General features: G+C 43.8%; 1 protein-coding gene across 1 annotated transcript in view; it reads left to right on the top strand.

Annotated features, from left to right (window-relative positions):
- LOC134650609 (glycogen debranching enzyme) overlaps positions 1-24,582 on the top strand; it is a 36,083-nt gene that overhangs the window by 5,047 nt on the left and 6,454 nt on the right. The window contains exons 5-21 of the mRNA XM_063505561.1: positions 7,511-7,712; positions 7,932-8,145; positions 8,224-8,354; positions 8,930-9,042; positions 9,216-9,318; positions 10,858-11,018; positions 11,658-11,726; positions 11,906-12,097; positions 12,271-12,391; positions 14,799-14,931; positions 15,490-15,684; positions 15,792-16,003; positions 16,595-16,782; positions 17,888-18,072; positions 18,250-18,476; positions 20,675-20,856; positions 21,279-21,376. Of these exons, the coding sequence (XP_063361631.1) occupies positions 7,511-7,712; positions 7,932-8,145; positions 8,224-8,354; positions 8,930-9,042; positions 9,216-9,318; positions 10,858-11,018; positions 11,658-11,726; positions 11,906-12,097; positions 12,271-12,391; positions 14,799-14,931; positions 15,490-15,684; positions 15,792-16,003; positions 16,595-16,782; positions 17,888-18,072; positions 18,250-18,476; positions 20,675-20,856; positions 21,279-21,376 (2,726 nt within the window). The remainder of the gene's footprint in view (positions 1-7,510; positions 7,713-7,931; positions 8,146-8,223; positions 8,355-8,929; positions 9,043-9,215; positions 9,319-10,857; positions 11,019-11,657; positions 11,727-11,905; positions 12,098-12,270; positions 12,392-14,798; positions 14,932-15,489; positions 15,685-15,791; positions 16,004-16,594; positions 16,783-17,887; positions 18,073-18,249; positions 18,477-20,674; positions 20,857-21,278; positions 21,377-24,582) is intronic.

Raw genomic sequence — 24,582 nt, 5'->3', positions numbered from 1 at the left:
GTGATATTCAGGGTCTGATGATGGAGCTGGAAGGTGGTCACCGGTACCAGTAAACTATGAAACTAAACCACTTCGTGTTTGGGCTCGTTTTATTCATTTCAACAAGATCTTTGACACAAGATAGGACTCAGGGTCTGATGATGAAGCTGGAAGGTGGTCACCGGTACCAGTCAACCATGCAACTAAACCACTTCGTGTTTGAGCTCGTTTGATTCGTCTCAACAAGATCTTTGACACTAGGTGATACTCAGGGTCTGATGATGGAGCTGGAAGGTGGTCACCGGTACCAGTCAACCATGCAACTAAACCACTTCGTGTTTATGCTCGTTTGATTCGTCTCAACAAGATCTTGGACACTAGGTGATACTCAGGGTCTGATGATGGAGCTGAATGGTGGTCACCGGTACCAGTCAACCATGCAACTAAACCACTTCGTGTCTGGGATGACAACCTTCCAGCTGCACATCAGACCCTGTGAGTACTATGTTGTGTCAAAGATCTTGTTGAGACAAATCAGACGAGCCCAAACACGAAGTGGTTTAGTTGCATGATTGACTGGTACCAGTGACCATCTTCCAGCTCCATCATCAGACCCTCAGTACTATCTTGTGTCAAAGATCTCGTTGAGAGGAATCAAACGAGCCAAAACACGAAGTGGTTTAGGTGCATGGTTGACTGGTACCGTTGACCACGTTCCAGCTTCATCGTAAGACCCTGAGTTCTATCTTGTGTCAAAGATCTCGTTGAGAGGAATAAAACGAGCCCAAACACGAAGTGGTTTAGTTGCGTGGTTGACTGGTACCGGTGCCAACCTTCCAGCTCCATCATCAGACCCTCAGTACTATCTTGTGTCAAAGATCTTGTTGAGACGAATCAAACGAGCCGAAACACGAAGTGGTTTAGTTGCATGGTTGACTGGTACCGTTGACCACATTCCAGCTTCATCATCAGACCCTGAGTTCTATCTTGTGTCAAAGATCTCGTTGAGAGGAATCAAACGAGCCCAAACACGAAGTGGTTTAGTTGCGTGGTTGACTGGTACCGGTGACCACCTTCCAGCTCCATCATCAGACCCTGAGTCCTATCTTGTGTCAAAGATCTTGTTGAGACGAATCAAACGAGCCGAAACACGAAGTGGTTTAGTTGCATGGTTGACTGGTACCGTTGACCACCTTCCAGCTCCATCATCAGACCCTGAGTTCTATCTTGTGTCAAAGATCTCGTTGAGAGGAATCAAACGAGCCCAAACACGAAGTGGTTTAGTTGCGTGGTTGACTGGTACCGGTGACCACCTTCCAGTTCCATCATCAGACCCTGAGTCCTATCTTGTGTCAAAGATCTTGTTGAGACGAATCAAACGAGCCGAAACACGAAGTGGTTTAGTTGCATGGTTGACTGGTACCGTTGACCACCTTCCAGCTCCATCATCAGACCCTGAGTTCTATCTTGTGTCAAAGATCTCGTTGAGAGGAATCAAACGAGCCCAAACACGAAGTGGTTTAGTTGCGTGGTTGACTGGTATCGGTGACCACCTTCCAGCTCCATCATCAGACCCTGAGTTCTATCTTGTGTCAAAGATCTCGTTGAGAGGAATCAAACGAGCCCAAACACGAAGTGGTTTAGTTGCGTGGTTGACTGGTACCGGTGACCACCTTCCAGCTCCATCATCAGACCCTCAGTACTATCTTGTGTCAAATATCTTGTTGAGACAAATCAAACGAGCCCAAACACGAAGTGGTTTAGTTGCATGGTTGACTGGTACTTGTGACCACCTTCCAGCTCCATCATCAGACCCTCAGTACTATCTTGTGTCAAAGATCTTGTTGAGACGAATCAAACGAGCCGAAACACGAAGTGGTTTAGTTGCATGGTTGACTGGTACCGTTGACCACATTCCAGCTTCATCATCAGACCCTGAGTTCTATCTTGTGTCAAAGATCTCGTTGAGAGGAATCAAACGAGCCCAAACACGAAGTGGTTTAGTTGCGTGGTTGACTGGTACCGGTGACCACCTTCCAGCTCCATCATCAGACCCTGAGTCCTATCTTGTGTCAAAGATCTCGTTGAGAGGAATCAAACGAGCCCAAACACGAAGTGGTTTAGTTGCATGGTTGACTGGTACTGGTGACCACCTTCCAGCTCCATCATCAGACCCTCAGTACTATCTTGTGTCAAAGATCTTGTTAAGACGAATCAAACGAGCCCAAACACGAAGTGGTTTAGGTGCATGGTTGACTGGTACCGTTGACCACGTTCCAGCTTCATCGTCAGACCATGAGTTCTATCTTGTGTCAAAGATCTCGTTGAGAGGAATAAAACGAGCCCAAACACGAAGTGGTTTAGTTGCGTGGTTGACTGGTACCGGTGCCAACCTTCCAGCTCCATCATCAGACCCTCAGTTATATCTTGTGTCAAAGATCTTGTTGAGACGAATCAAACGAGCCGAAACACGAAGTGGTTTAGTTGCATGGTTGACTGGTACCGTTGACCACCTTCCAGCTTCATCATCAGACCCTGAGTTCTATCTTGTGTCAAAGATCTCGTTGAGAGGAATCAAACGAGCCCAAACACGAAGTGGTTTAGTTGCGTGGTTGACTGGTACCGATGACCACCTTCCAGCTCCATCATCAGACCCTGAGTCCTATCTTGTGTCAAAGATCTTGTTGAGACGAATCAAACGAGCCGAAACACGAAGTGGTTTAGTTGCATGGTTGATTGGTACCGGTGACCACCTCCCAGCTCCATCATCAGACCTATATATTCTGATTCTGACATGTCATCAAAAGCATTTGTATTCAGCCATTTTTTAATTTAGTACCTATAAAATATCAGATCATTTCAAATATCTTTAATGCTGTCCGGTAGTTACATACTATACTATAAAACCAAATACACAGTACTAGGATCAAAGTTTCTCAGTCGCCGTATACACGCACTGTCACGCACACAGTATAGCATTTTACACGGCGCCTGCCGCACACAATGATAAAAAACCTCGTCGTCGCCGTTGAAAACGTGCGGAGCCGACCGACACACGTCCTACCTCTACAAGCTCTGCCGCGGCACTGAGCTCACGACCGCGCGTCATCGGTAATATTAGAGTCGTTTTCAAAAAATTGCCAAAAAATTATAGTAGAATTTCATAAACACTAATGTATACCATCAGTATAAGCAAACGCTGTAGATTGCTTGAGTATGAAAATGACTTCGATATTAAGTAGAATTTCGTAGGAATTGACACTTGTTTCGGAGAGAAAATTGAGTTTGTTTTTCTTCGATTTTCTCTTTCTCAAAGGTATTTAGGAAAAATGTCAAAAGTAATTCCTAATGTACAGGGTATTAGTAATACAAAATAGCCAGCTTTACCAGAGTAAACTTCTCAACATTTACAAATACGAGCTCATAATTCAGTACTAGACGTGGTTTTTCGGAAACGACCATCAGAAAAAAAATCATTACTAATTTAATAAATTATTTTTCTAATATTTAAAAAGTAATTCCTAAAGATAAGAAGACGCTTTTACCGTAACAAGTACTCATTGTTTCTAATAATTACCCTAAAGTACTGAATGTCATCGAGGAATATCATCAATTTTGCATTATTTTGACTTTTCTTGTTGGAGCGCTCTTAACCGGTTATTTCTACGGGCCTGCGAATGGGTAGCGTATTGATCCACGTTAGCCCTAACATACTTACATGCGGTTAATATGAAAACACTTGGAAGAGTGAGAATCTTATACTCTTTAAATAAACTTTTTGCGGGATGATCAAATGACTTTCCGCTAATGATACGAACAGCACGTTTTTGTAATTTGAAAGGCCTTTCGCGGTCAGCCGCCGTCGCCCACAGGTCAGCACCCATAATAAGAACGGAATGAAAATATCCATAGTACGCTTTTAACACATTTTCATGTGACAAGGTCGGTGCTATTCTGGAAAGCGCATAACATGCAGAAGACAGTTTGTCGCACATACGGTCGATGTGAGGGGACCACGTGAGACCGGCATCCAGAATGAAGCCCAAGTACCTTACCTCTTTAACTTGTGGTACCTCAACGCCATTTAGCTTTATAACTAGTTTATTGTTGATGTTATGTCTAAGCTGGAAATGTAAAATATTGGTTTTTTCTAAATTTAATAGCATTCCGTTTGCTGCAAACCATTGAGATATTAGTTGCATAGCAATTTCGACCTTAGAATTTAAAGTTTGAAGGTTGTCAGCACTTACCAGGATGCAAGTGTCATCGGCATACGTTATGAACTCCAAATCAGGACTAGCCGATGAGATGTCGTTTACCAGGATCAAAAATAGGACATTTCCCATTGTGGACCCCTGTGGTACAGCCATATTTCCTATGTTTTCTAAATTAGATTTAGAGTTCTTAACGCATGTACTCTGTTTGCGGTTATTTAGAAAGGAGCGTATGGTATTATGAAACTGGCCTCCGATACCATACCTAGATAATTTTTCAAGGAGCAAAGAATGGTCGATCATTTCGAAGGCGCGCGACAGGTCGCAAAAAATAGCAGCGGCCTGTCGCCCGGCGTCGAGATGAGACAACGTCCGCGCCACGACGTCGCGTGTCGCGTCTGTCGTCGACCGCCCCGCTTGATAGGCATACTGTTGTTTATTTAATAAACCATTCCCTATGAAGTATCTCATAACAGATGAACTCATAAGATATTCGAACACTTTAGACATAATGGGTATTAGAGAAATTGGTCGAAAATATTTCTCGAGGTCCATTTCTCCCTTACCCTTATATATAGGTTGTACTTTTATAAGTTTCAATATATCTGGATATACTCCGTTAAGTAGGCACTCATTGAATAATAGTAGGAATAATGACACGACCACTGGCGGTAGATAATCCAGCACGCAAGTAGACATGTCATTAATATCTAGAGATTTTTTTCGTTTAATTGTTTTGAAGGCTTTAATTAATTCAGTTAGAGTATAGGGTTCAAATTGGAATGTAGGCACATACACTGGTAAATAGTTATACAAATAGGTAAGAGCGGAGCGATGACACGGCTTTGTATTGTTTACATTTGTTTGTATATAGTACCGGTTTAGGCGGTCGGCGGCAGCTGCGGCGCGGGCGGTATCGCTCTCACCAGCTGATTTAGAAATAAACACGTTTATGGCACTATTATTCTTATTAGAGGTTTTGCATGTTTCGGAGGCGATTACGCGCCATATGCACCGAGACAAGTTTTCATTCGATCTAGCTATCTGACTGTTTACATATTCACAACGTGTAGTTTTCAACGTGGACCAATACAGTACTTCCATTTTTTCAAGGGTCAGGCGTAACTCACAATCGTTAGGCGTTTTAGATATTTCTAACTTAAGTTTGTGTATTCGGTAACGAATTTGTCGAACCGTTTCGGTAACCCAGTTACTCACATTGTTTTTTACCAACTGTTTTCTAAGTGGGAAACATATGTCAAAATAGTGTTTTATTACGTTCATAACTAAACCTATCTTAGCACCAGGACATATACATTTATTATGAATTTCAACCCAATTATATTGTTCCATGTTTGAAATAAAATTGTTTATGTTACTATTTGAAAAAGTTCGCTTTAATACATGCTTACTTGTATTTAAATTATTTTTAATATTTACAGTAACATTTATGCTTACGTGGTCAGACAAGTTAAGCTCAATACAAGATAAACTTTGGATGTCAGATTTCGGAACATTAGTAAATGCATGATCGATACAAGTGCTAGATAAAGTACTTATTCTAGTAGGCATATTAATTAATTGTTTAAATCCATATTGTTTGATTATATCATTCATTTTACATGTCAGGCTACATTTTGTCAGCAAATCTATGTTAATATCACCAACTAACAAGATCTTATAATTTTGCATGATTGTCATATTTAATAATTCGGTTAGCTTAGAAAAATATAATTGTACGTCACCGCTAGGAGGTCTATAAATGCACACCACGATGAGGTCGGCGCCGATGCACTCGACGGCACAGGTTTCGAAGTGCATCTCAACTGACAGGTTTCCAACTTCTGGTCGCTCTATTGTTATTAGTTCGGTCCTGGCGTAAATACAGGCACCTCCGCCACGGCGCGAGGGTCTAGAGTATTGAGCACGAAGGGAGTAGTTAAGGATATTGACTGTACTTAGCTGATTTGACTGCAGCCAGTGCTCCGTCAGGCAAACCACGTCAGCGGCAGGATCGCGTAATTGGAGTTCGCATTCCAATCTATAGGTTTTATTTTCTAGACGGTTTATATTCTGGTGGAGTACATTAATTGGTATGATTCCACTGTTGCCGGTCTCATTGTGTTTAGGCCCTCGGGCTGATAGTGGCACTGTCAGGCGCGGGCTTGCCGCGCCGGGTGCCGCCACGAAACCACTCACTGACTTCTACTCCTGCCGGCCAGCTGCTCGGGTCCATAAAATAGTCGTATTTGTCGTTAGGTAGTGTTATTGAAAATGAGGCGTAGTAATTATGCCTTAGTTTAAGCTGTTCCACTTTGTATCCGTCGCATTTATTTTTCTTGTTCATATATCGTAGTAAGACGTCGGGTGTGGTCTGGGCCTTAAAAAAGCATGCATGAATGCGTCTTACTCGCTCCATTGATTGCAATTCAGAATCTACCGATCCGGTGCCTTTAATAACAGATCTACGGATGATTTTTCGGTTTTTCTTTCGTGGCCGTACTTCTTCCCATGTTTGCGTGACATCAATATTTTCGGATAAATCACAAATGATTGCCGATTCTGGTGAGATTTTAGCTGTCGGTTCAGGGGTGGATTTGTGCTGAATTTCAGGATTCGTTGGGGATACATTCGTGTTATTTAACCCAGGTCCAGTAGGTATCTCGTGCATAGTATCCGTAGGTAAGTTCGCGACGGTTGCATCTACAACCGGTGTCAGGACCGTCGCCGGAGTGCTCGACTTTCGACTCTGTGTTGCACGAGTTAACGCCGCAGTTGCGTTGATGCGCGCTTGCCGCGGGGGACGCGGCTGAGCAAGTGCCGGTGTGACCGTTGGCTTTTTAAGCTGAGACTTGGGGGTAGGTTGACTCCCGTCCATTTTTGTTGTAAACTCGCGAGTTAGCTGAGACAGATTTGAAATTTTCACATTTTGCTCACTAATAACGCTTTCCAACTGGTTCACTTTATCCATTAGTTTAAACACGTGTTGAAGCACTTTTTGCACATCACTTTCGATATTTATAAGCGACATTTTATGTATTTTGTGATTAAAAACTGCGGAGCGATCTCTCGCGCGTCCGACCCGTAGCGGCGCGGGGGGAATACTGACTCTATCGGGACGACAGAGACGCAACGAAAAGCGACCATCTTAATACATTATTTAAGTTTAGATTGGTGTTTTCTATCAACGATCGTCATCTCGGCTGGGCCCCCCGGCCCCCGGTATTCGAAGCGGAACCGGTCCGTCGTCGAATCGTTTTCCTGGAGGTCGGAAGGTCAGGTCGGGTCGGGTCAGGCTAAACATTACGATGTCGCAGGGAGTCCCCGGTGGGTCCGACGGGGTCGGGCTGGCTGCAGTGCGCGCCGCGGGTGCCCGCGGGGCCGGGCGGGCTGCCGGTGGAGGCGCTGGCGTGCCAGACCGTGCTGGCCAAGTGTCTGGGCCCGCTGCCAAGGTGGGAGGCCACGCTGCGCGTCGCCAAGGAGAGCGGCTACAACATGATACACTTCACCCCCATACAGGTTTTCCGAGCTTTTTTACCTCTCCTTTGTCTCGCGGGCCTCGCGGACCGACTCGTGAAATCGTACGGGCGAGGAATCGTTACTTTTTGTGACTCTTCGGAAATGATTTTAAAATTATTGTTATTTCCAAAAACCGAGTGAGCCTAAATAAAAAATACTTTATATTCGTCCGAGATAGAAATGTAATGTTTCCGAGCGTCCCCTCGACTGTTTGTCCAGGAGCTGGGCGCCTCCGAGTCGAGCTACAGCCTGGCGGACCAGCTGAAGCTGAACCCCGCGTTCGGCGCCGACGCCTCCTTCGCGGACGTCGGGAACCTGCTCGCGAAGCTGCGCCGCGAGTGGCGCGTGGCCTCCATGTGCGACGTGGTGCTGAACCACACCGCCAACGAGACGCCGTGGCTGGCGCTCCATCCCGAGGCCACCTACAACTGCGGTGAGAGCCCGTTCCCGTGCAATGAATGTGAAGCGACTGTATAATGACTAGTGAACGACATGTTTGTAATGTGTGCAGCCAACGCGCCCCGCCTGCGCGCCGCCGCGCTGCTGGACGCGGCGCTGGCGCGCGTCACGCGCGACGCCGCGCGGGGCGACCTGCTGCCGCGCGGCATTCCCGCCAGACTCGACTCCCACGACCAGCTGGAGGTGAGGCTCTCGAACGAATGCACAAAACAGATACAGTACAGAAATCAATCTACATACAAAGTGCGCTCGAGCAACGCACACATAGACACTGCTCACGGACACGATATCTCGGACCGGTTGGGACCAGTGCGAGCGCGAGTGCCATCCGCTTGAGACACGCGTCTGTGAACTTTTTTGTGCAATAATGGAGAAACAAAAAAAAAGTTATTATAACTGTTCAGTGGACGGTTGTTTAAATTCAACATTAAACTGTGAATTGTCGTTTTTTAAACTACCAGTGGTTTCAGAGAGGTAAGTTATTAGGTAAGTAGGTATCCGCTTGTAATTCGAAGGTTCGTTTTAACGTTAAACAGAACAGTTAGGTAGGTAGGTGAGCACCCCGCCTCGACCACTACTAGATACTACGAGTGCCACTACCACGATAATTTTTTGTGCATAAGTCATAGTTGACAACCCTAGAGCGACCGCCGAGCGTAGGTATGAAAAGTGAAGTACATACATGTGATTGACTTCTGTACTGTATCTGTTTTGTGCGGGTGGCGAGACCGTGGACGCTACAAGTGTGAGTGTTGCAGGCCGTGCGACATTACCTGGAGTCGTCGGCCGTCCCGGAGCTGCGCCTGCACGAGCTGTACACCTGCAATGTCGCCGCGCTGCTGCAGCAGTTTTACTGCCTCGCGAGGAACAAGTACGTTTCCACTTTCTATATCCGAGTCTGGAATTTTCGCGCCGAATTAAACGATAGACTGTCGCGTTCTAGCTGTAGGTATATTTATCTAAAACTTTGCTTTGCGCTGTCGGGTTTTTGATGTTTTAATTCCTATTACTTGCCGTGGTTCGGTTGATTGAATTGTGATTCAGGGTGCCCCCGGTGTCGGCGAGCGCCGCGGCGGAGTTGACTCTAGTTCCGGACGCGCTGTACCGGCGCCTCCACGCCACTGTGGACATGGACCGAGCGCTACAGGTAGGTTCTACTTACAATATATACCTACACACATTTATTGCCGGTTAGTGTGATTTTTATGAATTCTCACAAAAAAAAGATTATTAAAATCACCGTTCTAGCTGATCACGCGATTGACGCGACATAAATAAGCTCTTTTTATTTTTTTACTAGCTTTTTCACGCGACTTCGTCTGCGTGGAGTTAGTAATTTGGGTAGCTTATTTTTACCCGATCTACTTTTAAACGATTCCTCATATAAACTTCCACCCCCCTTTTTTACCCTCAAAGGGTGATTTTTGGGATACAAACTACCCCATGTCCTTCCCCGGGACTCAAACTATCTCCATGGCAAATTTCAACTAAATCGGTTTAAGCGTGAAGAGGTAACAGACAGACAGTAGACAGACTAACACACTACCGCATTTATAATATTACTAGCTTTTGCCCGCGACTTCGTCTGCGTGGAATTCGTTCTAGCAGTTAAAGTATAGCGCCTGGATAAAATCTAATAGCAATAATTTTGAGAATAATGCTTTATTGCTTACACCAATTAACAGGCAATTCATTTATTTTCTCACTTCCACACCCTCTTTATGGATGACTTCCGACATAAAAACTATCCTATGTCCTTCCCCGGAACTCAAACTATCTCTATGCCAAACTTCAACTAAACCGTGCACCAGCACCGGTGCTATCGACAAAGTTCCTATCGACAAAGTTTGTTATGCAGTAGTTGTTAAGTCCCCGTACAAAATTTCACCCCTTTAAAGGATGATTTCTGGGATAAAAACTATCCTATGTCCTTCCTTGGTACTCAAACAATCTCTATGCCATTTTCATCTAAATCGGTTTAAGCGTGAAGAGGTAACAGACTGACAGACAGACTTCCTTTTTAGGGTTCCGTACCCAAAGGGGAAAAACGGGACCCTATTACTAAGACTCCGCTGTCCGTCCGTCCGTCTGTCACCAGGCTGTATCTCACGAACCGTGATAGCTAGACAGTTGAAATTTTCACAGATGATGTATTTCTGTTGCCGCTATAACAACAAATACTAAAAACATAATAAAATAAAGATTTAAGTGGGGCTCCCATACAACAAACGTGATTTTTGACCGAAGTTAAGCAACGTCGGGCGAGGTCAGTACTCGGATGGGTGACCGTTTTGTTGCTTGTTTTGCTCTATTTTTTGTTGATGGTGCGGAACCCTCCGTGCGCGAGTCCGACTCGCACTTGGCCGGTTTTATAATATTAGTATGGATAATATAGTGTGGATTCAGTTTTAGGACTTTTAAATGTAGGTTTACACGACGGATCCGAAATGTATGGGAAGATCCACGGATCCGGATCCAGATCCGGATAATTTCATACATTCCGGATCCGGATCGCAAACCCTAATTAAGTGATTTATTGATTTGTGTGTGATTTATTTTATTTTATTTGGTATATTAAAGGGTTAATTCATTGGCAGATTTAGTTGGAGATCTCATTTCGGTGAAATGTGTACATATATGGTTTGGAGCATTCAATAAACTATATGCAATTATACATCTTACACAGTTATACAACGTGTACCGCGCCGACTGTTACGACGAGGAGGCGCGCCTCAAGAAATGCTGCGAGGAGCTCCGCAGGAAGCTGGAGCAACTCAACGCTTCAGCCAGAGACGAGGTGGAGGGGCATCTCCGCTCCGCCGTCGACAACTGCATCGCTGGCATGAGGTGTGTAGCTAGGAGCTTCAACAGGGGGCCGCAGGCTCGAGCAACTCAACGCTTCAGCCAGAGACGAGGTGGAGGGGCATCTCCGCTCCGCCGTCGACAACTGCATCGCTGGCATGAGGTGTGTAGCTAGGAGCTTCAACAGGGGGCCGCAGGCTCGAGCAACTCAACGCTTCAGCCAGAGACGAGGTGGAGGGGCATCTCCGCTCCGCCGTCGACAACTGCATCGCTGGCATGAGGTGTGTAGCTAGGAGCTTCAACAGGGGGCCGCAGGCTCGAGCAACTCAACGCTTCAGCCAGAGACGAGGTGGAGGGGCATCTCCGCTCCGCCGTCGACAACTGCATCGCTGGCATGAGGTGTGTAGCTAGGAGCTTTAACAGGGGGCCGCAGGCTCGAGCAACTCAACGCTTCAGCCAGAGACGAGGTGGAGGGGCATCTCCGCTCCGCCGTCGACAACTGCATCGCTGGCATGAGGTGTGTAGCTAGGAGCTTCAACAACTGCTCACAACAACAACAACAACAGTCGACATTTGAGTTCTAAATCTAAATCATAATCCTTATACCTTCAATTATAACAAATATTTCATTTACTAAAGATTGCAAGAGAGTACCTATAAATTATATATTTTTGTCCTTTTTAGATACTTCCGCTTGCAGGCCGACGGGCCTAAAATAGAAGAGGTTAGCGAGAAGAATCCACTGGTGCCTAGGTGAGTGTCGTTCCTAGTTTTTGAGCGCCGATTTAAAGATTTTTGAGATATCGAAAGCTCTCGTAACTCTGCGATTAGGTACTTATCGAAAGGTGTGTCGAAGTAGGGTAATTCCTAGGGTAATATTATATAATAATATACATTTTTGGTCGTATAATTGATACGTAACGTTCCCTCAGATACTTCACGGCGGCGGGCGAGTGCGGCTCGGCGGCGGAGGCGGAGGCCCTGGTGTTCGGCGACGGCGGCCGCCACGTGATGGCGCACAACGGCTGGGTCATGGACGCCGACCCGCTCATGGACTTTGCCAACACTTCCCACGTGTACCTCCGGAGGGAGCTCATCGCCTGGGGCGACAGCGTCAAGCTCAGGTATAGAGGGCGCACGACGGCTGTTGGCTCGTGGATGCCGATCATAATCCACATCTCCTATCAACTTTGCAGGATTACAACCAATCGATATATAAAAAAAGAAAGTCCACAAATCCTTCAATAAACCTATCATATTGATATATAGTTATTATGAATGTCGTCGGCATGTGTAGGTACGGCGACAAGCCGGAGGACAGCCCGTGGCTGTGGGCGCGCATGCGCGAGTACGTGGAGCTGACGGCCGCGCTGTTCGACGGGCTGCGGCTCGACAACTGTCACTCGACCCCGCTGCACGTGAGTTTAGACATTATAGCGACGGCGTACGGTTGTCGATATCGACATTTCTCATTTAATTTCATTTACTCCTTTATAAAACATAGTTCTACATGTCGATTACATTATTTCATATAACACGTCTTAGAATACGTTTGAGTTTTGGAAACGATGGTGATAATTCGCAAATCGTGCACAATCGCGCCGTCTTTCGGTGGTCAATCGGCAGGAGAGCCCTAGACGAAGACATCCACCTAAAGGGCCACACACACACTAGGTTTTGCGTGTCAGTTTTGCTTGTGCAAGCAAAACCAACAGGCACGACCGAGTTCCATAGGGCACACACACGTAACGACAAACCTGCACAAACTCTCAGTTCAAACCATCATGGCACCGGTAGCGGTGGTTGACGTCGACGCAATAGCGTTATTAGGTTTATATTTCGTCAGCCATACACGCATACAAACCATGAATCCACTCCACACTTAAAAAATAATAAAACTGGCCAAGTGCGAGTGGGACTCGCGCACGAAGGGTACCGTACCATTATCTATAAAAACGGAAAAAAAATCATGGGAGCCCCACTCCGACTCGCACTTGGCCGGTAGTATTTGTTGTACTACGAGGGGCGTTCAAAATATTCTCGGTATTGATATCTTACAACCTCTTCTAAAATTTCTTTCGTTACTGGCCGCTAAGGTTTATTCATTGACATTAAAAAAAAGTATAATTCGAAGCGAGATGTTCTTTTGTTTTTCTGCAATTGCTGAACAAACATGAACATCATGTGGGAATTGACAATGTTAACTAAATTAGAACATCGATGCGTGATAAAATTCTTGACAAAACAGGGTAAAAATCAAAAAACCATAAAAGAGGAAATGGATTGTGTTTACCGTGAGTCTGCTCCTTCTTTATCTACCATTCAAAAGTGGTCAAGCGAGTTTAAACGTGGAAGGGAGAGTGTTGAAGACGACCCTAGACCTGGCCGGCCTGTAGTAGCTACTTCACAAGAAAATATTGATAAAGTGGAAAAACTTATATTGGAAGATGGTCGAGTGAAGGTAAAATCTATAGCACAAGTAACCAATCTCTCTATTGGTACCATACATGATATTATCCATGACCATCTTAATATGTCAAAAGTAAGTGCAAGATGGGTTCCGCGAATGCTGACTCGGCTTCAAAAAGGCATGCGTGTAGCTTGTTGTTCCGATTTTATTGACCTGTGCGGTGAAAATCCTGATGAGGTGCTGCAAAGAATAGTTACTGGAGATGAAACCTGGGTTCATCATTATGACCCAGAGAGTAAACAAGAGTCCATGCAGTGGCACATTAAGGGTTCAGCTCATCCCAAGAAGTTCAAGGTCATCCCTTCAGCTGGCAAGGTCATGGCCACGATATTTTGGGATTGTGAAGGAGTATTACAGATCGATTATAAAGAAAAAGGTGTAAATATCACAGGACAGTACTACGCTAACATTCTACGTCAATTAAAGGATGCAATCAAAGAAAAGAGGCGAGGAAAGTTAACCAAAGGTGTTATGCTTCTGCATGACAACGCCCCCGTCCATACTGCTCATATTGCCAAGGCAGCTATTATTGAATGTGGGTTTGAAACTGTTACTCACCCACCGTATAGTCCGGACTTAGCCCCCAGCGACTTCTTTTTGTTCCCCAATCTTAAAAAGGATCTGCGTGGAAATAAATTTTCCGATGATGAAGCATTGAAGGCGGCAGTGGAGGAGCATTTTTACACCAAAGATAAAAAATATTTTTATGCAGGATTAATAAAAATAATTGATCGATCTTTTAAGTGTATGAACATAGGGGGGGAGTATATTGAAAAATAAAAATATCAAACTTTTCGTACTTGTTTGTTTTCATTCTCATACCGAGAATATTTTGAATACCCCTCGTAGAGGCAACAGAAATAGATCATCTGTGAACATTTCAACAGTCTAACTAGCATAGTTCATGAGATACAGCCTAGTGACAGACGGACGGACGGACAGTGGAGTCTTAGTAATAGGGTCCCTTTGGTTACGGAACCCTAAAAATCCTCGACAATTGCATTCCGTTTGCGAGACGACATTGTTGCACAGTGACTTGCGACCTATCCCCTCGGCAATCACTGGATAACTGAAGCCTATCAAGCCTGCCAGCCACACACGTTCAGTTATGCCTGCGCAAGCGAAGTGCGCAAGCACAACCGACAGGCAAAAAATATAAATTTTGATATTTTCAATTTTGCTTGCGCAGGCAAGGAGATTGCTTGCGCAGGCAAGGAGTCATGTCATACACACGTTCAGTTATGCCTGCACAAGTAAACTGCGCAGGCATAACCATCGGTTATAACCTAGTGTGTGTGGCCGGCTTAATGCACCGATGTGAACTTTATGACGATCGTCGCGTGTGTGTGCGTCAGGTGGCGGAGTACATGATGGACCGCGCGCGCAACGTGAAGCCGGACCTGTTCGTGGCGGCGGAGCTGTTCACCAACTCGGACCACGTCGACAACATCTTCGTCAACCGGCTCGGCATCTCCGCGCTCATCCGCGGTCAGTCTAGTCAGATTACGTCTCGGCGGTCGGCCTTTGCGATGCGCCGTTTCTCATCATCATCGCCATCGAGGCGATTTAAAGTCTCCACGCCGACAACTTTTTCCCCTTTTTTTCATCGGACCCGCTTTTTTGCGGTTTAGTTTTTAACAGAGAATTTTGATTCTAGTGTATAGTTTGTAGCTTTCTAATAGAGCCCGAAGGCTAAACCTATTGTCTATTGTTAACTAAAACTTCTCGTGCCACGTGCCACGACCGCCTGCATAAAAAATCGGTACTTCGGTTACCGAGTGCCGGCGAGTCGAACGCTACAGAACCAGTCTAAAATGTGTCATCGAGATGCGTAACAGAGGCGCGTTATCGGAGAGCGCACCTACACTGGTTTTTTGAGCGTCGGACTAGCCCGCGCTCAGGTGCCAAATAGAATAATTAGGACCCTTTTTTGCAGGTAAGTAGCACGGGCGGTTTTACCGAACAATAGATAATAGGATAAGCCTTCCGGCTCTACTAGAAAGCTACAAACTATAAGCTAATGTATATTTCCTTGTATGGTAATAGAGGCGCAGGCCGCATGGGACTCGCGCGAGCAGGGTCGCCTGCTGCACCGCTTCGGCGGGCGGGCGGTGGGAGCGTTCCGGCGCGCGCGCGCCGACGCCGCCCGGCCCGGCGTCGCGCCCGCCCTGCTGCTCGACCTCACGCACGACAACCCCTCGCCGCTCGACAAGCGCTCCGTGCACGACGTGCTGCCCACAGGTACGCTGGCGCGTCGCCGTCGCCGTACGGATCGACGATGGCGACCGGCGTCGTGGCGCCCCACAATCGATTCCGGTTTCGATATTACGATCATTTCTATATTGCAGCGGCGCTGGTGACCATGGCGTTCTGCGCGTCGGGCTCGACGCGCGGGTTGGACGAGCTGGTCCCGCACCACATACACGTGGTGGACGAAGCCAGGCTGTACCCGGAGTGGGGCACCGACGAGGGCGACGTGGGCGCTTCGCACGGCCTGATACGGGCTAGGAGGGAGCTCAACCTGCTGCACTGTCAGCTCGCTCAACAAGGCTACGACGAGGTATGTTGCAGCTGTAACGGAGGCACCCCGACGGGGAACTGAGGACCCCGACATGAGCGCCTTGCAAAAGTGGAGACCGTCGGAAAAAAAAATGCCGCTCAATTAATTAATTTGACAACCAAATCAATTTAGAGCGGCTCAGTATGACACTAATTGCGAACTGGTTTAGAAATACCTGCTAACCTTAAGCACACCTCGGACACTGGCGATCAAATGTATGAAACAAACGCGTTCCTATGCACACAGCCTAAGCTCGTGTAGGTGAACGCGTACCATGCTTGTGTGAGTGAGATAAGACATTGTAGGGTAACTGTGAGGTAACCGAGAACGGGTGGGCGGCACTTTTAACGGGAGGTAGGGAGTGTCCATACTGTACGCTAGTACTCTTTATTATACTGTGCCTTAAGTTGCTGACCAATTATCCATTTTGGCTGACCAAATATATATTTTTGTTCATCAAAATAGGAATATTATTGCATTAAATGGCACCCAAAAAATATTACGTATCGAGACGCTTCTTAGATATAGATGGCACTTTAAAAATGTTGTCGACGGTTTTAAATATGCAAGGTCCCGTCTTGATACGTGCAGGTATACGTGGACCAGATGACGGACGCGGTGACCGCGGTGACCCGGCACTCGTCCACGTCCCGGCGCTCGGTGCTGCTGGTCGCGCACACGGCGTTCTCGGCGCCGCAGGGCGACGGCCCCCTTCCTCCCCCGCTGCGCTTCGAGGGAGATCTCGAGGAAATACTCTTTGAGATGGAGCTTCAGCCCAGGTAACACATATCAAGCGTCAAGTACGTGGATCAGATGATTGGCGCGGTGATGGCGCATGGCCGTCACTCGTCCACGTGTCGGCGCTTCATCTTACACACGTTCTCGCGTTAGAGGAAGTCGACATGAAGCTGCAGCCCGGGTAGGAATTCCGAGGGCTTGTGTGAATTGCTTTACAGAAATATGTTAAATTACGTTACGAGTATGTTCAATATATTTTTTTTACAACTTCTCAAATGAGAACTAAATCAGCATTGCGATACGGCGAGGAAATGTCGCCAGCATGTGGCCTTGCCTCGAAGGCCTATTTTAGATTTGAGCTAGTTTTTAATTTCTTTTAGTAATACCACTGTATATATCTTGTTTGTAAATAAATCCAAATACAATATAACAATACTTTAACGGATTCTTTAAGTAACGAACATACTAATTTATTTGTATTTAGTAATACAATTTGTACCTTTACACACACTGTTAACAGAACTGTCCTTCGGTGGACCTTAATACAAAAGGCATAAGGTCCACCGATGTACATTAGGAGTGTTGCTGTTTGTATTACAACTCATAGTATTTTACAAATAATTAATGAAAAGCTTTAAAAAGGAACTTACTTCGATTCCCGATTGAAGTACCTCTTGACATTCCCCTTTGTAGATTTTAGGTTATTAGCCTGGTTATTATATGGCGGAAGCTTATTTACGTAATTTATCAAGAATAAAATACATGCTGTGTTGCGCCTGTAATTGGTGGCGCAATCATAGTTTAATAGTACGCAAGTGTGTTAGTCCATAATACTCCATAAGCAGTTGTTGCCACTGTTGAACCTTAATAAAAAACTTTAATAAAAAAAAAAAACAATTTTTTTGTGTTTATCCTGGTCACGGCACCAATTGTAAAAAACCCACGTCACTTTTGTTACACACGGTTAACCACTTGAGTACTGGTACTCAATTGGTTGTTTATACTACACTAAATTGTAAATATTCTGCCGAAAACATGACCTCGATTTAAAAATATTAATTGTATATCAATTGTGTACTAAATGTTGCATCATTGGCACTCACTAGTTTTGTCTATACGATCTAACAAGCCACGTGACTCGTACAGGAGCGGCGCGGTGTACACCAGAAATGCGCGCTATATCAACGGCCTGGAGCAGTGGACGGCCGCCGTCCGCCGCCGGCCGGCGCTGGACGCCGCGCGGTTCGTGTCGGCGGCGCGGAGGGACGGGCTGCACACCGTGCTGGACTGGCGCGCCTTCCCGCCCGGCGCGGTCATAGCCGTGCGCATAGGTGAGAGACTGTGTACTAGGTGTGCTCGCTACGTTTACGAGTCAGATCCATATCGGCCGTGTGCAGAGACGCGGATCCTGCTATTTTGAACTGGCGCGCTGTTGTATTTTATTTAAGGTCACTTATCGTAATATTTTCTTTAATGTATATGTAATTGACTATGGTCACGATCGGCAGCGCCTCGCGCCGCGCACCGCGCCGCGCTCGACGGCATCACGCGCACGCTGTCGGCGTGGGAGGCGCGCGCGCCCGACGCGCTCGGGCTGGAGCGCGCGCTGCAGCCGCTCGAGCTGGCCGACTTCAACGTGCTGCTGTACCGCTGCGACGCGGAGGAGCGCGACGCGGGCGTCGGGGGGGTCTACGACGTGCCCGGCCACGGCCCGCTCGTCTACGCCGGCCTGCAGGTCGGTAGTCTGTATACAGCCGCCCGACCTGGCCGACTTCATAATAGTAGTTTATGTGACTGTACATAATGAAGGGCATTAAACACGAGTGTGGGTTTAAGAAACGAACGAAGTGAGTTTCTTAAAAGGATCACACGAGTGTTTTAATGCCTAATTATGTACAGTTACATATACTACTTTATCTACCCACATATCATAAGCCTTCATGATGCATTCAGGAGCCGCATATTATGACCGGCATCGCGGTGTTGTCCAGGGCCACTAACAATAATTATTAGTAAAATAAAACAGAAAACAAATGCGAAAATGAAGAAATTGATTTAGAAGAATAATAATGATTTACCTACAGTTTGGATGGTGCAATTATTATAATTCACTTACCCAGCTCGGACAGAAGTATGTTCCTTTGTATTGTTTCCTTGACTTAGCTGGTAATAAGTCATTTATAACGTTAGTTGCGTTGTCACGGATATCAGGAGGCGTCGCCGAAATATCTATATCACCTTGATCGCTCATTTTATGGTTTAAATTCAACAAATTGAACAATTTTATGCAACAAAACAAATTTTAACCTGTAATGGCAGTATTGAAAAGTTTTCTGGCAGCTGTCATAGTTTTTTTTTTAATTCAGAGACAAACTAGAGTCGGCCCCAACTATTATATCGTTCGATATCTTACTTACGTGCGACATTTGTCAAATTTGTTTGAAAATTAACAATTCATTTCGAACTAAACGTCATCTCGACTGATATTAGAATAGAGGTCAAATCAAATTTCTTTGTTTTTCAAAGATGTTCGAAATTTGAATGCATAATATTATCGAAATCGATGTTATTATTTAGCAATAATAACATTGTTACAGATAAGAAATTTGTTCTAACAAAACAGTATATTTTTATGGTGGTCATAATGTGTGGTTCTTGGACGCATCATAGAGGGTTTATGATATTTGGGTAGATAAACATTTACAATGAATACGATTGCCATTTCTTTGCCGCTTGTATGTTTTTCTAATAATATAAATCGATTCGCTTAATATATATGTCGAGAATCGTGGGCGTATCATACTATCAGGAGTATATCGGGGCCTTCAATCGCGGATGAAGAGGACTTTCAATGAAATACCTTATTCGACTCACTGTCTTTACTGGACATTTGGACAAGACCGATTACAAATCATAACACTTCTTATTCGAAGCAAACCAGTGGATAAGACCCAGGAACTGCCACAGACGTCATCTTCTCTCTTTCGTTTTCATCTGAAGATTGATTTACAGCATAACGTCAATTGTTCTGGATTTCATTTTTGACAGCGCACTCTATGACGCCTCGGCGGAACTGCGCTGAACGCCACTCAGGTGTACGTAAACACTACCCTAGTTTGCTCTATTTGTCAAAGGTTGTATGATAACTAGGCATCGGAGTTTTTGTCGCATGGTAAGACTAATAGCAAGCTATGGAGTCGACATTTGCTATAAATGTAAACTCTTATTCATACTCATACTCATGATTAATTTTATTTAACATGAGAACGGATTACAAAATAGTTACTACGTATATGAGTTTAATTTATTAAACCTCATTTGTTGCAATAGAGCCGAAAGTGAATGGAACTGTCACCTAAGAAAATAACCTTCCGCAATTAAAAAAGTTATGAATTAATTCTATCACTACTGTCATTGATTAGTTGTTTACTTGAAAGATATTTTACGTTTCAACATGTGTCCGTCTATACTTTCATTCTTATTTAAACGAGAAATTGGAAAGATTAATCAGATGTGCGATTTGGTCGAATCAATTTTATCAGCGGTCAGTACCTACATGACATTAGGTCTTTCGCAGCGATGTAGTTTGTATAGTTGTATGTTAAAATAGATGAAGTTATGAATTCATAATGTAATAGAAAAATATTTTTTTATATAATTTGACTAAGATAATATACACGACTGACCGCTCTAAAGGCATTTTAAGATAAATTAAATAAATGAGTATGAGTATGAATAAGAGTTTACATTTATAGCAAATGTCGACTCCATAGCTTGCTATTAGTCTTACCATGCGACAAAAACTCCGATGCCTAATGATAACTCCTCGTATAAAATAACTCGCATAAATAAAATGTAGACACAAAATGAACAGGTAATAGTTAAATATTTTAATCTTGCCATAAGTGGTATAGATAAGTTGTGATCATGTAGGGGCTGGTGTCGCTGCTGGAAGAGGTGCGGGCCGGCGACGCGCTCGGGCACGCCGTGTGCGACAACCTGCGCGCCGGCGACTGGCTGCTGGACTACACGTGGCGCCGACTCGCGGCGCCGCAGCTCGCGAACGTAGCCACGAGGCTTCGGGAATTGTTGTCGCCGCTCTCCGACCTACCGAGGTACTGTGTACAGGGCGTGCTTTATGAATTATAGATTACAAAAAAAAACCTCCCGTGGTGCGGGAGGTTGGAGGAGGTTACTAAACAAGGTTGATTTTTGTTTAAAGTGTCATTCAATAGAACTTGCTAACAATGTAAACAAAAGTTACTAGTAAATTGACATTTAGTGTAAATTTTAGTATGGCGGTTTGTTTACATAGTTAGCAAGTTCTATTGAATGACATTTTAATTTGTAAGATTTCGTTGTCTCTTGGCGAAATTACAATGCTTAGGTAACCATCATCAGGTATCAGGTATGCATCAGTACTTATTATGTTACTTATATTCAGAGTGATATAATTGATAACCTATGAAGTCTTGAGAATGGTTAGAAAGAATTTATAGAATGTGTTGGATTTTTTAAAGCGTTTTTTTGTGTGTAGGTACTTAGTACCGGCGTATGCGGAAGCGACGTTCCGCGCGGTGTACGACGTGGTGACGCGCGCCGCGTTAGCGCGCATGACGCCCGAATGCCGCTCCGGTAAGACAAGATAGACGGCTTAATTATTACATGATTCGAATTTCCCAGTAATTTTCATCTAAATCCATGCAGAGTTAGAAATGGAAAAGTATCTTGATTTTTTGTATTTAAACTTTTATAGGCCGATTGTGTTAAAAAAGTACGTCTAGCTAGAAGTTTGAGTAAATGTATAATAAAAATAGTAAAGGGTGTTTTTTTTAAAGGTATACTAATTCAAAATTAAATAAATAACGTAACAATACATTTTATTATAATGGTAGAGTCTGTGCGGAAAGAGAAGAGTCGTAGCAGAAACGGAAACTAACATTTTCAATTTTATATGGCAATCAAACCTTTGACACTTGTCTTGTAAAAAGTAAACAAACTTCTGTCATTGTATATTTTTATTAACAAAAACCGCAAGTTTTATGTATAAGTATAAAATATTTTCAAAACACGATAAAACCGTACATAAAACCACAAAGAAAATTATATTTAACATTGTTCGGTTTTGTCAGCGGGAAGAAAACGGCTAAAAGCCGACTATCGACTTACAAAAACTCGCGGAACGTGTTTCCGCTATTGACGGGTATTGATGTTGTATTTAATATTAAATAATTACCTATTTAATAAGCCCGCTAAGTAACTTGTTTCCGGTACATAACTGGTAAGTATATTCATTTAAAATATCTGGGGGCACGGCAGTGCCCCCGCCAAGTCGAGCGCCAAGCAAACACTGCCGTACCATCCTTTACTGGAACCATTTCGCCGCATTTTCAGGCCCCTATTTGAGAACCTCTGGATAAGACCAGAACGCAGAAATTTTCGTCATCCAGTAAGCTATAATCACATACTTAAAATCCAAAATTTCAAGTCTGTAGGTCATTTAGTTCCGAAGTTAAGCGAAAGCAAAGTTTCGCATTTATGACACTCACTCACTCACTCATGACCATCAGAATGGAACTAGTACTTCCCATAAACTCAGAGAGCTGAAATTTGGTACAGAGTTAGGGTTTCATGGCCACATAAAGGGAAAACCTAACAATATTGCAATATCAGTCACGTTTTAAAGATCTAAGAACTGCATAAGTAAGTTTGTAATCCCATATAAATATATGATATTACAAAGTTACTGTTGCAGTTCCTATAAATAGTAGGTGAAGTAAAGGTACACTACGATGTACGATGTGAGTATGAATGAAGATAATAATTATGTTTAGTTATGATATGTGTATACATAGTATGGGTATGAGTACCCGAAAAGAAGGACTGCCTACAAAAAGAGATGAGATCCCATCAAAAACATGACATGTAAAAAAGGTGCAGGTCTCGCAACGCTTTTACTACAAAAAAGTTTTGTGATGTAATGTGAAATTAACCAAGTCGGTTATTTTAATCAGTGCCAGGGGGTGTTAAACCCGTATCAATAAGATATATTTCATTTGTAATACATATAATGACTTGGCAATCGCAAATAATGCTTTACTCGTACAGAACTCGTAAATATGTGTAATGCTCAAACTGCAATTAGCGCTAGCGTTATGTTCAATTAGAATTATTTTTAATAGGTGACGATGATCCTTTTGTCATTATGCAGCCGTGCGATGGCCAAGTCATTATACGTATTACAAATTAAAGATATCTTATTGATACGGTTTTAACACCCCCTGGCACTGATTAAAATAACCGACTTGGTTTCACATTACATCTCAAAACTTTTTTGTAGTAAAAGCGTTGCGAGACTTGCACCTTTTTTACATGTCATGTTTTTGATGGGATATTCAATTTCATAAATATGCAGGCCATTCATGATCTTTAAAATAACTGACAAATAGTCTTGGTACTTGCCATTTTATGCATATTTATATGTAATTTCTTTTTCAGGATTGAGTAAAAGTACCTACGGTATCTCGAATAAAGACCGCTATGTTAGGTGATATGCAATAATTTGTAATGTAATCTACGTGCCGGATTCAAGCACATCCAATTCAGATGAAGATAGTTCTATGAGTGTCCCTGGTTGTTCAGAAGCTAGCTCAATCAAACATAAGTAACATTGAATATTTTAATTCAGACTTCGATTACAAATAATAAAACTTTTTCTAATAAAATATTTCTTTACTTTTTGTAAGTTCGTTTACTAGGTTCTGTTAGTTACGAAATTATATTACATATTTAGCAGTTACTTTTCGGCGAAGTAAAAGGCACTATTTTTATATCCCAGATAGTAAAATTACAGTTCTATTGCCCAATTTCTACCCGATCTACCCGGTTTTGTATTAAAATAACTGTTGGACTACACAGATTAGGCAGTACATAAATGAGACTCTTGTTTGGTACTAAAATGACAATTGTATTGGGCAGATTCTTAACTAGTTTTAGCAGTTTTGTCAATCGCACTGTCACTTTTTATTTAGTATCTGAGACATAAAAACAAGAGTGTGTTTTAAAAAGAAAACTAGTGCCAGCGCTAAATCAGAGGATTGAGTCGACGAGCCGACACCACCACCAGGCTTCGTTTAGTAAGCCGTGGCAAAAAACCGGAACAAAAGGGATTCAAGTATCATGACCTTTAGTGTCGTACTATAATCACGTGACCAGTGTTGTCAGCATAGCAAAAATCATAAAATAGCACTGGCGCGCCCTCAAATCCCACGACTCTTCCCTTTCCGCACAGACTCTATTGGTTTTATTTAAAAGATATCCTTATGCCATTAGTTTTTAAAAATGATTTCGGGCATATGGGCGCCACGGCTGGCTCGAATGAAGCGTAATCGGGAAGTCCAATTTTCGACCACTTTTCGAGCAACTGGGGCCGTATATTGGCTTGGCAATAACGCGGCGAATGTTGGCTTCCAAGTGGTCCAACGTTATCTGCGTAGACCTGTGATTTCACATAGGTATCCCCAAAGAAAGTAATCCACAGGTGTGAAATCACACGATCGTGGAGGCCAGTTCACAGGTCCATTACGGAAAATTATGCGGTCATCGAATGTTTCACGCAATAAATTGATGGTGATTTTGATTTTCAAAATAAATTTGTACAATTTGCAGTCGTTGTTCTGGAGTAAGTCTATTCATTGTGAAAATGGCAAAACGTACTAACCACAAATATCCCGCCAACTGTTACATTGACAATCACTAGAAACATTTATGCCAATTTAAAAACCAAACCTCTAAAAAAAAACACCCTTTCTTTATAAATCTATGATAACAATGATGAAAGT

The sequence above is a fragment of the Cydia amplana genome, chromosome 8, assembly GCF_948474715.1.
Source record: "Cydia amplana chromosome 8, ilCydAmpl1.1, whole genome shotgun sequence".
In the NCBI taxonomy this organism is placed as follows: Eukaryota; Metazoa; Arthropoda; class Insecta; order Lepidoptera; family Tortricidae; genus Cydia; species Cydia amplana.
This window is presented reverse-complemented; position numbering and strand designations above follow the sequence as displayed.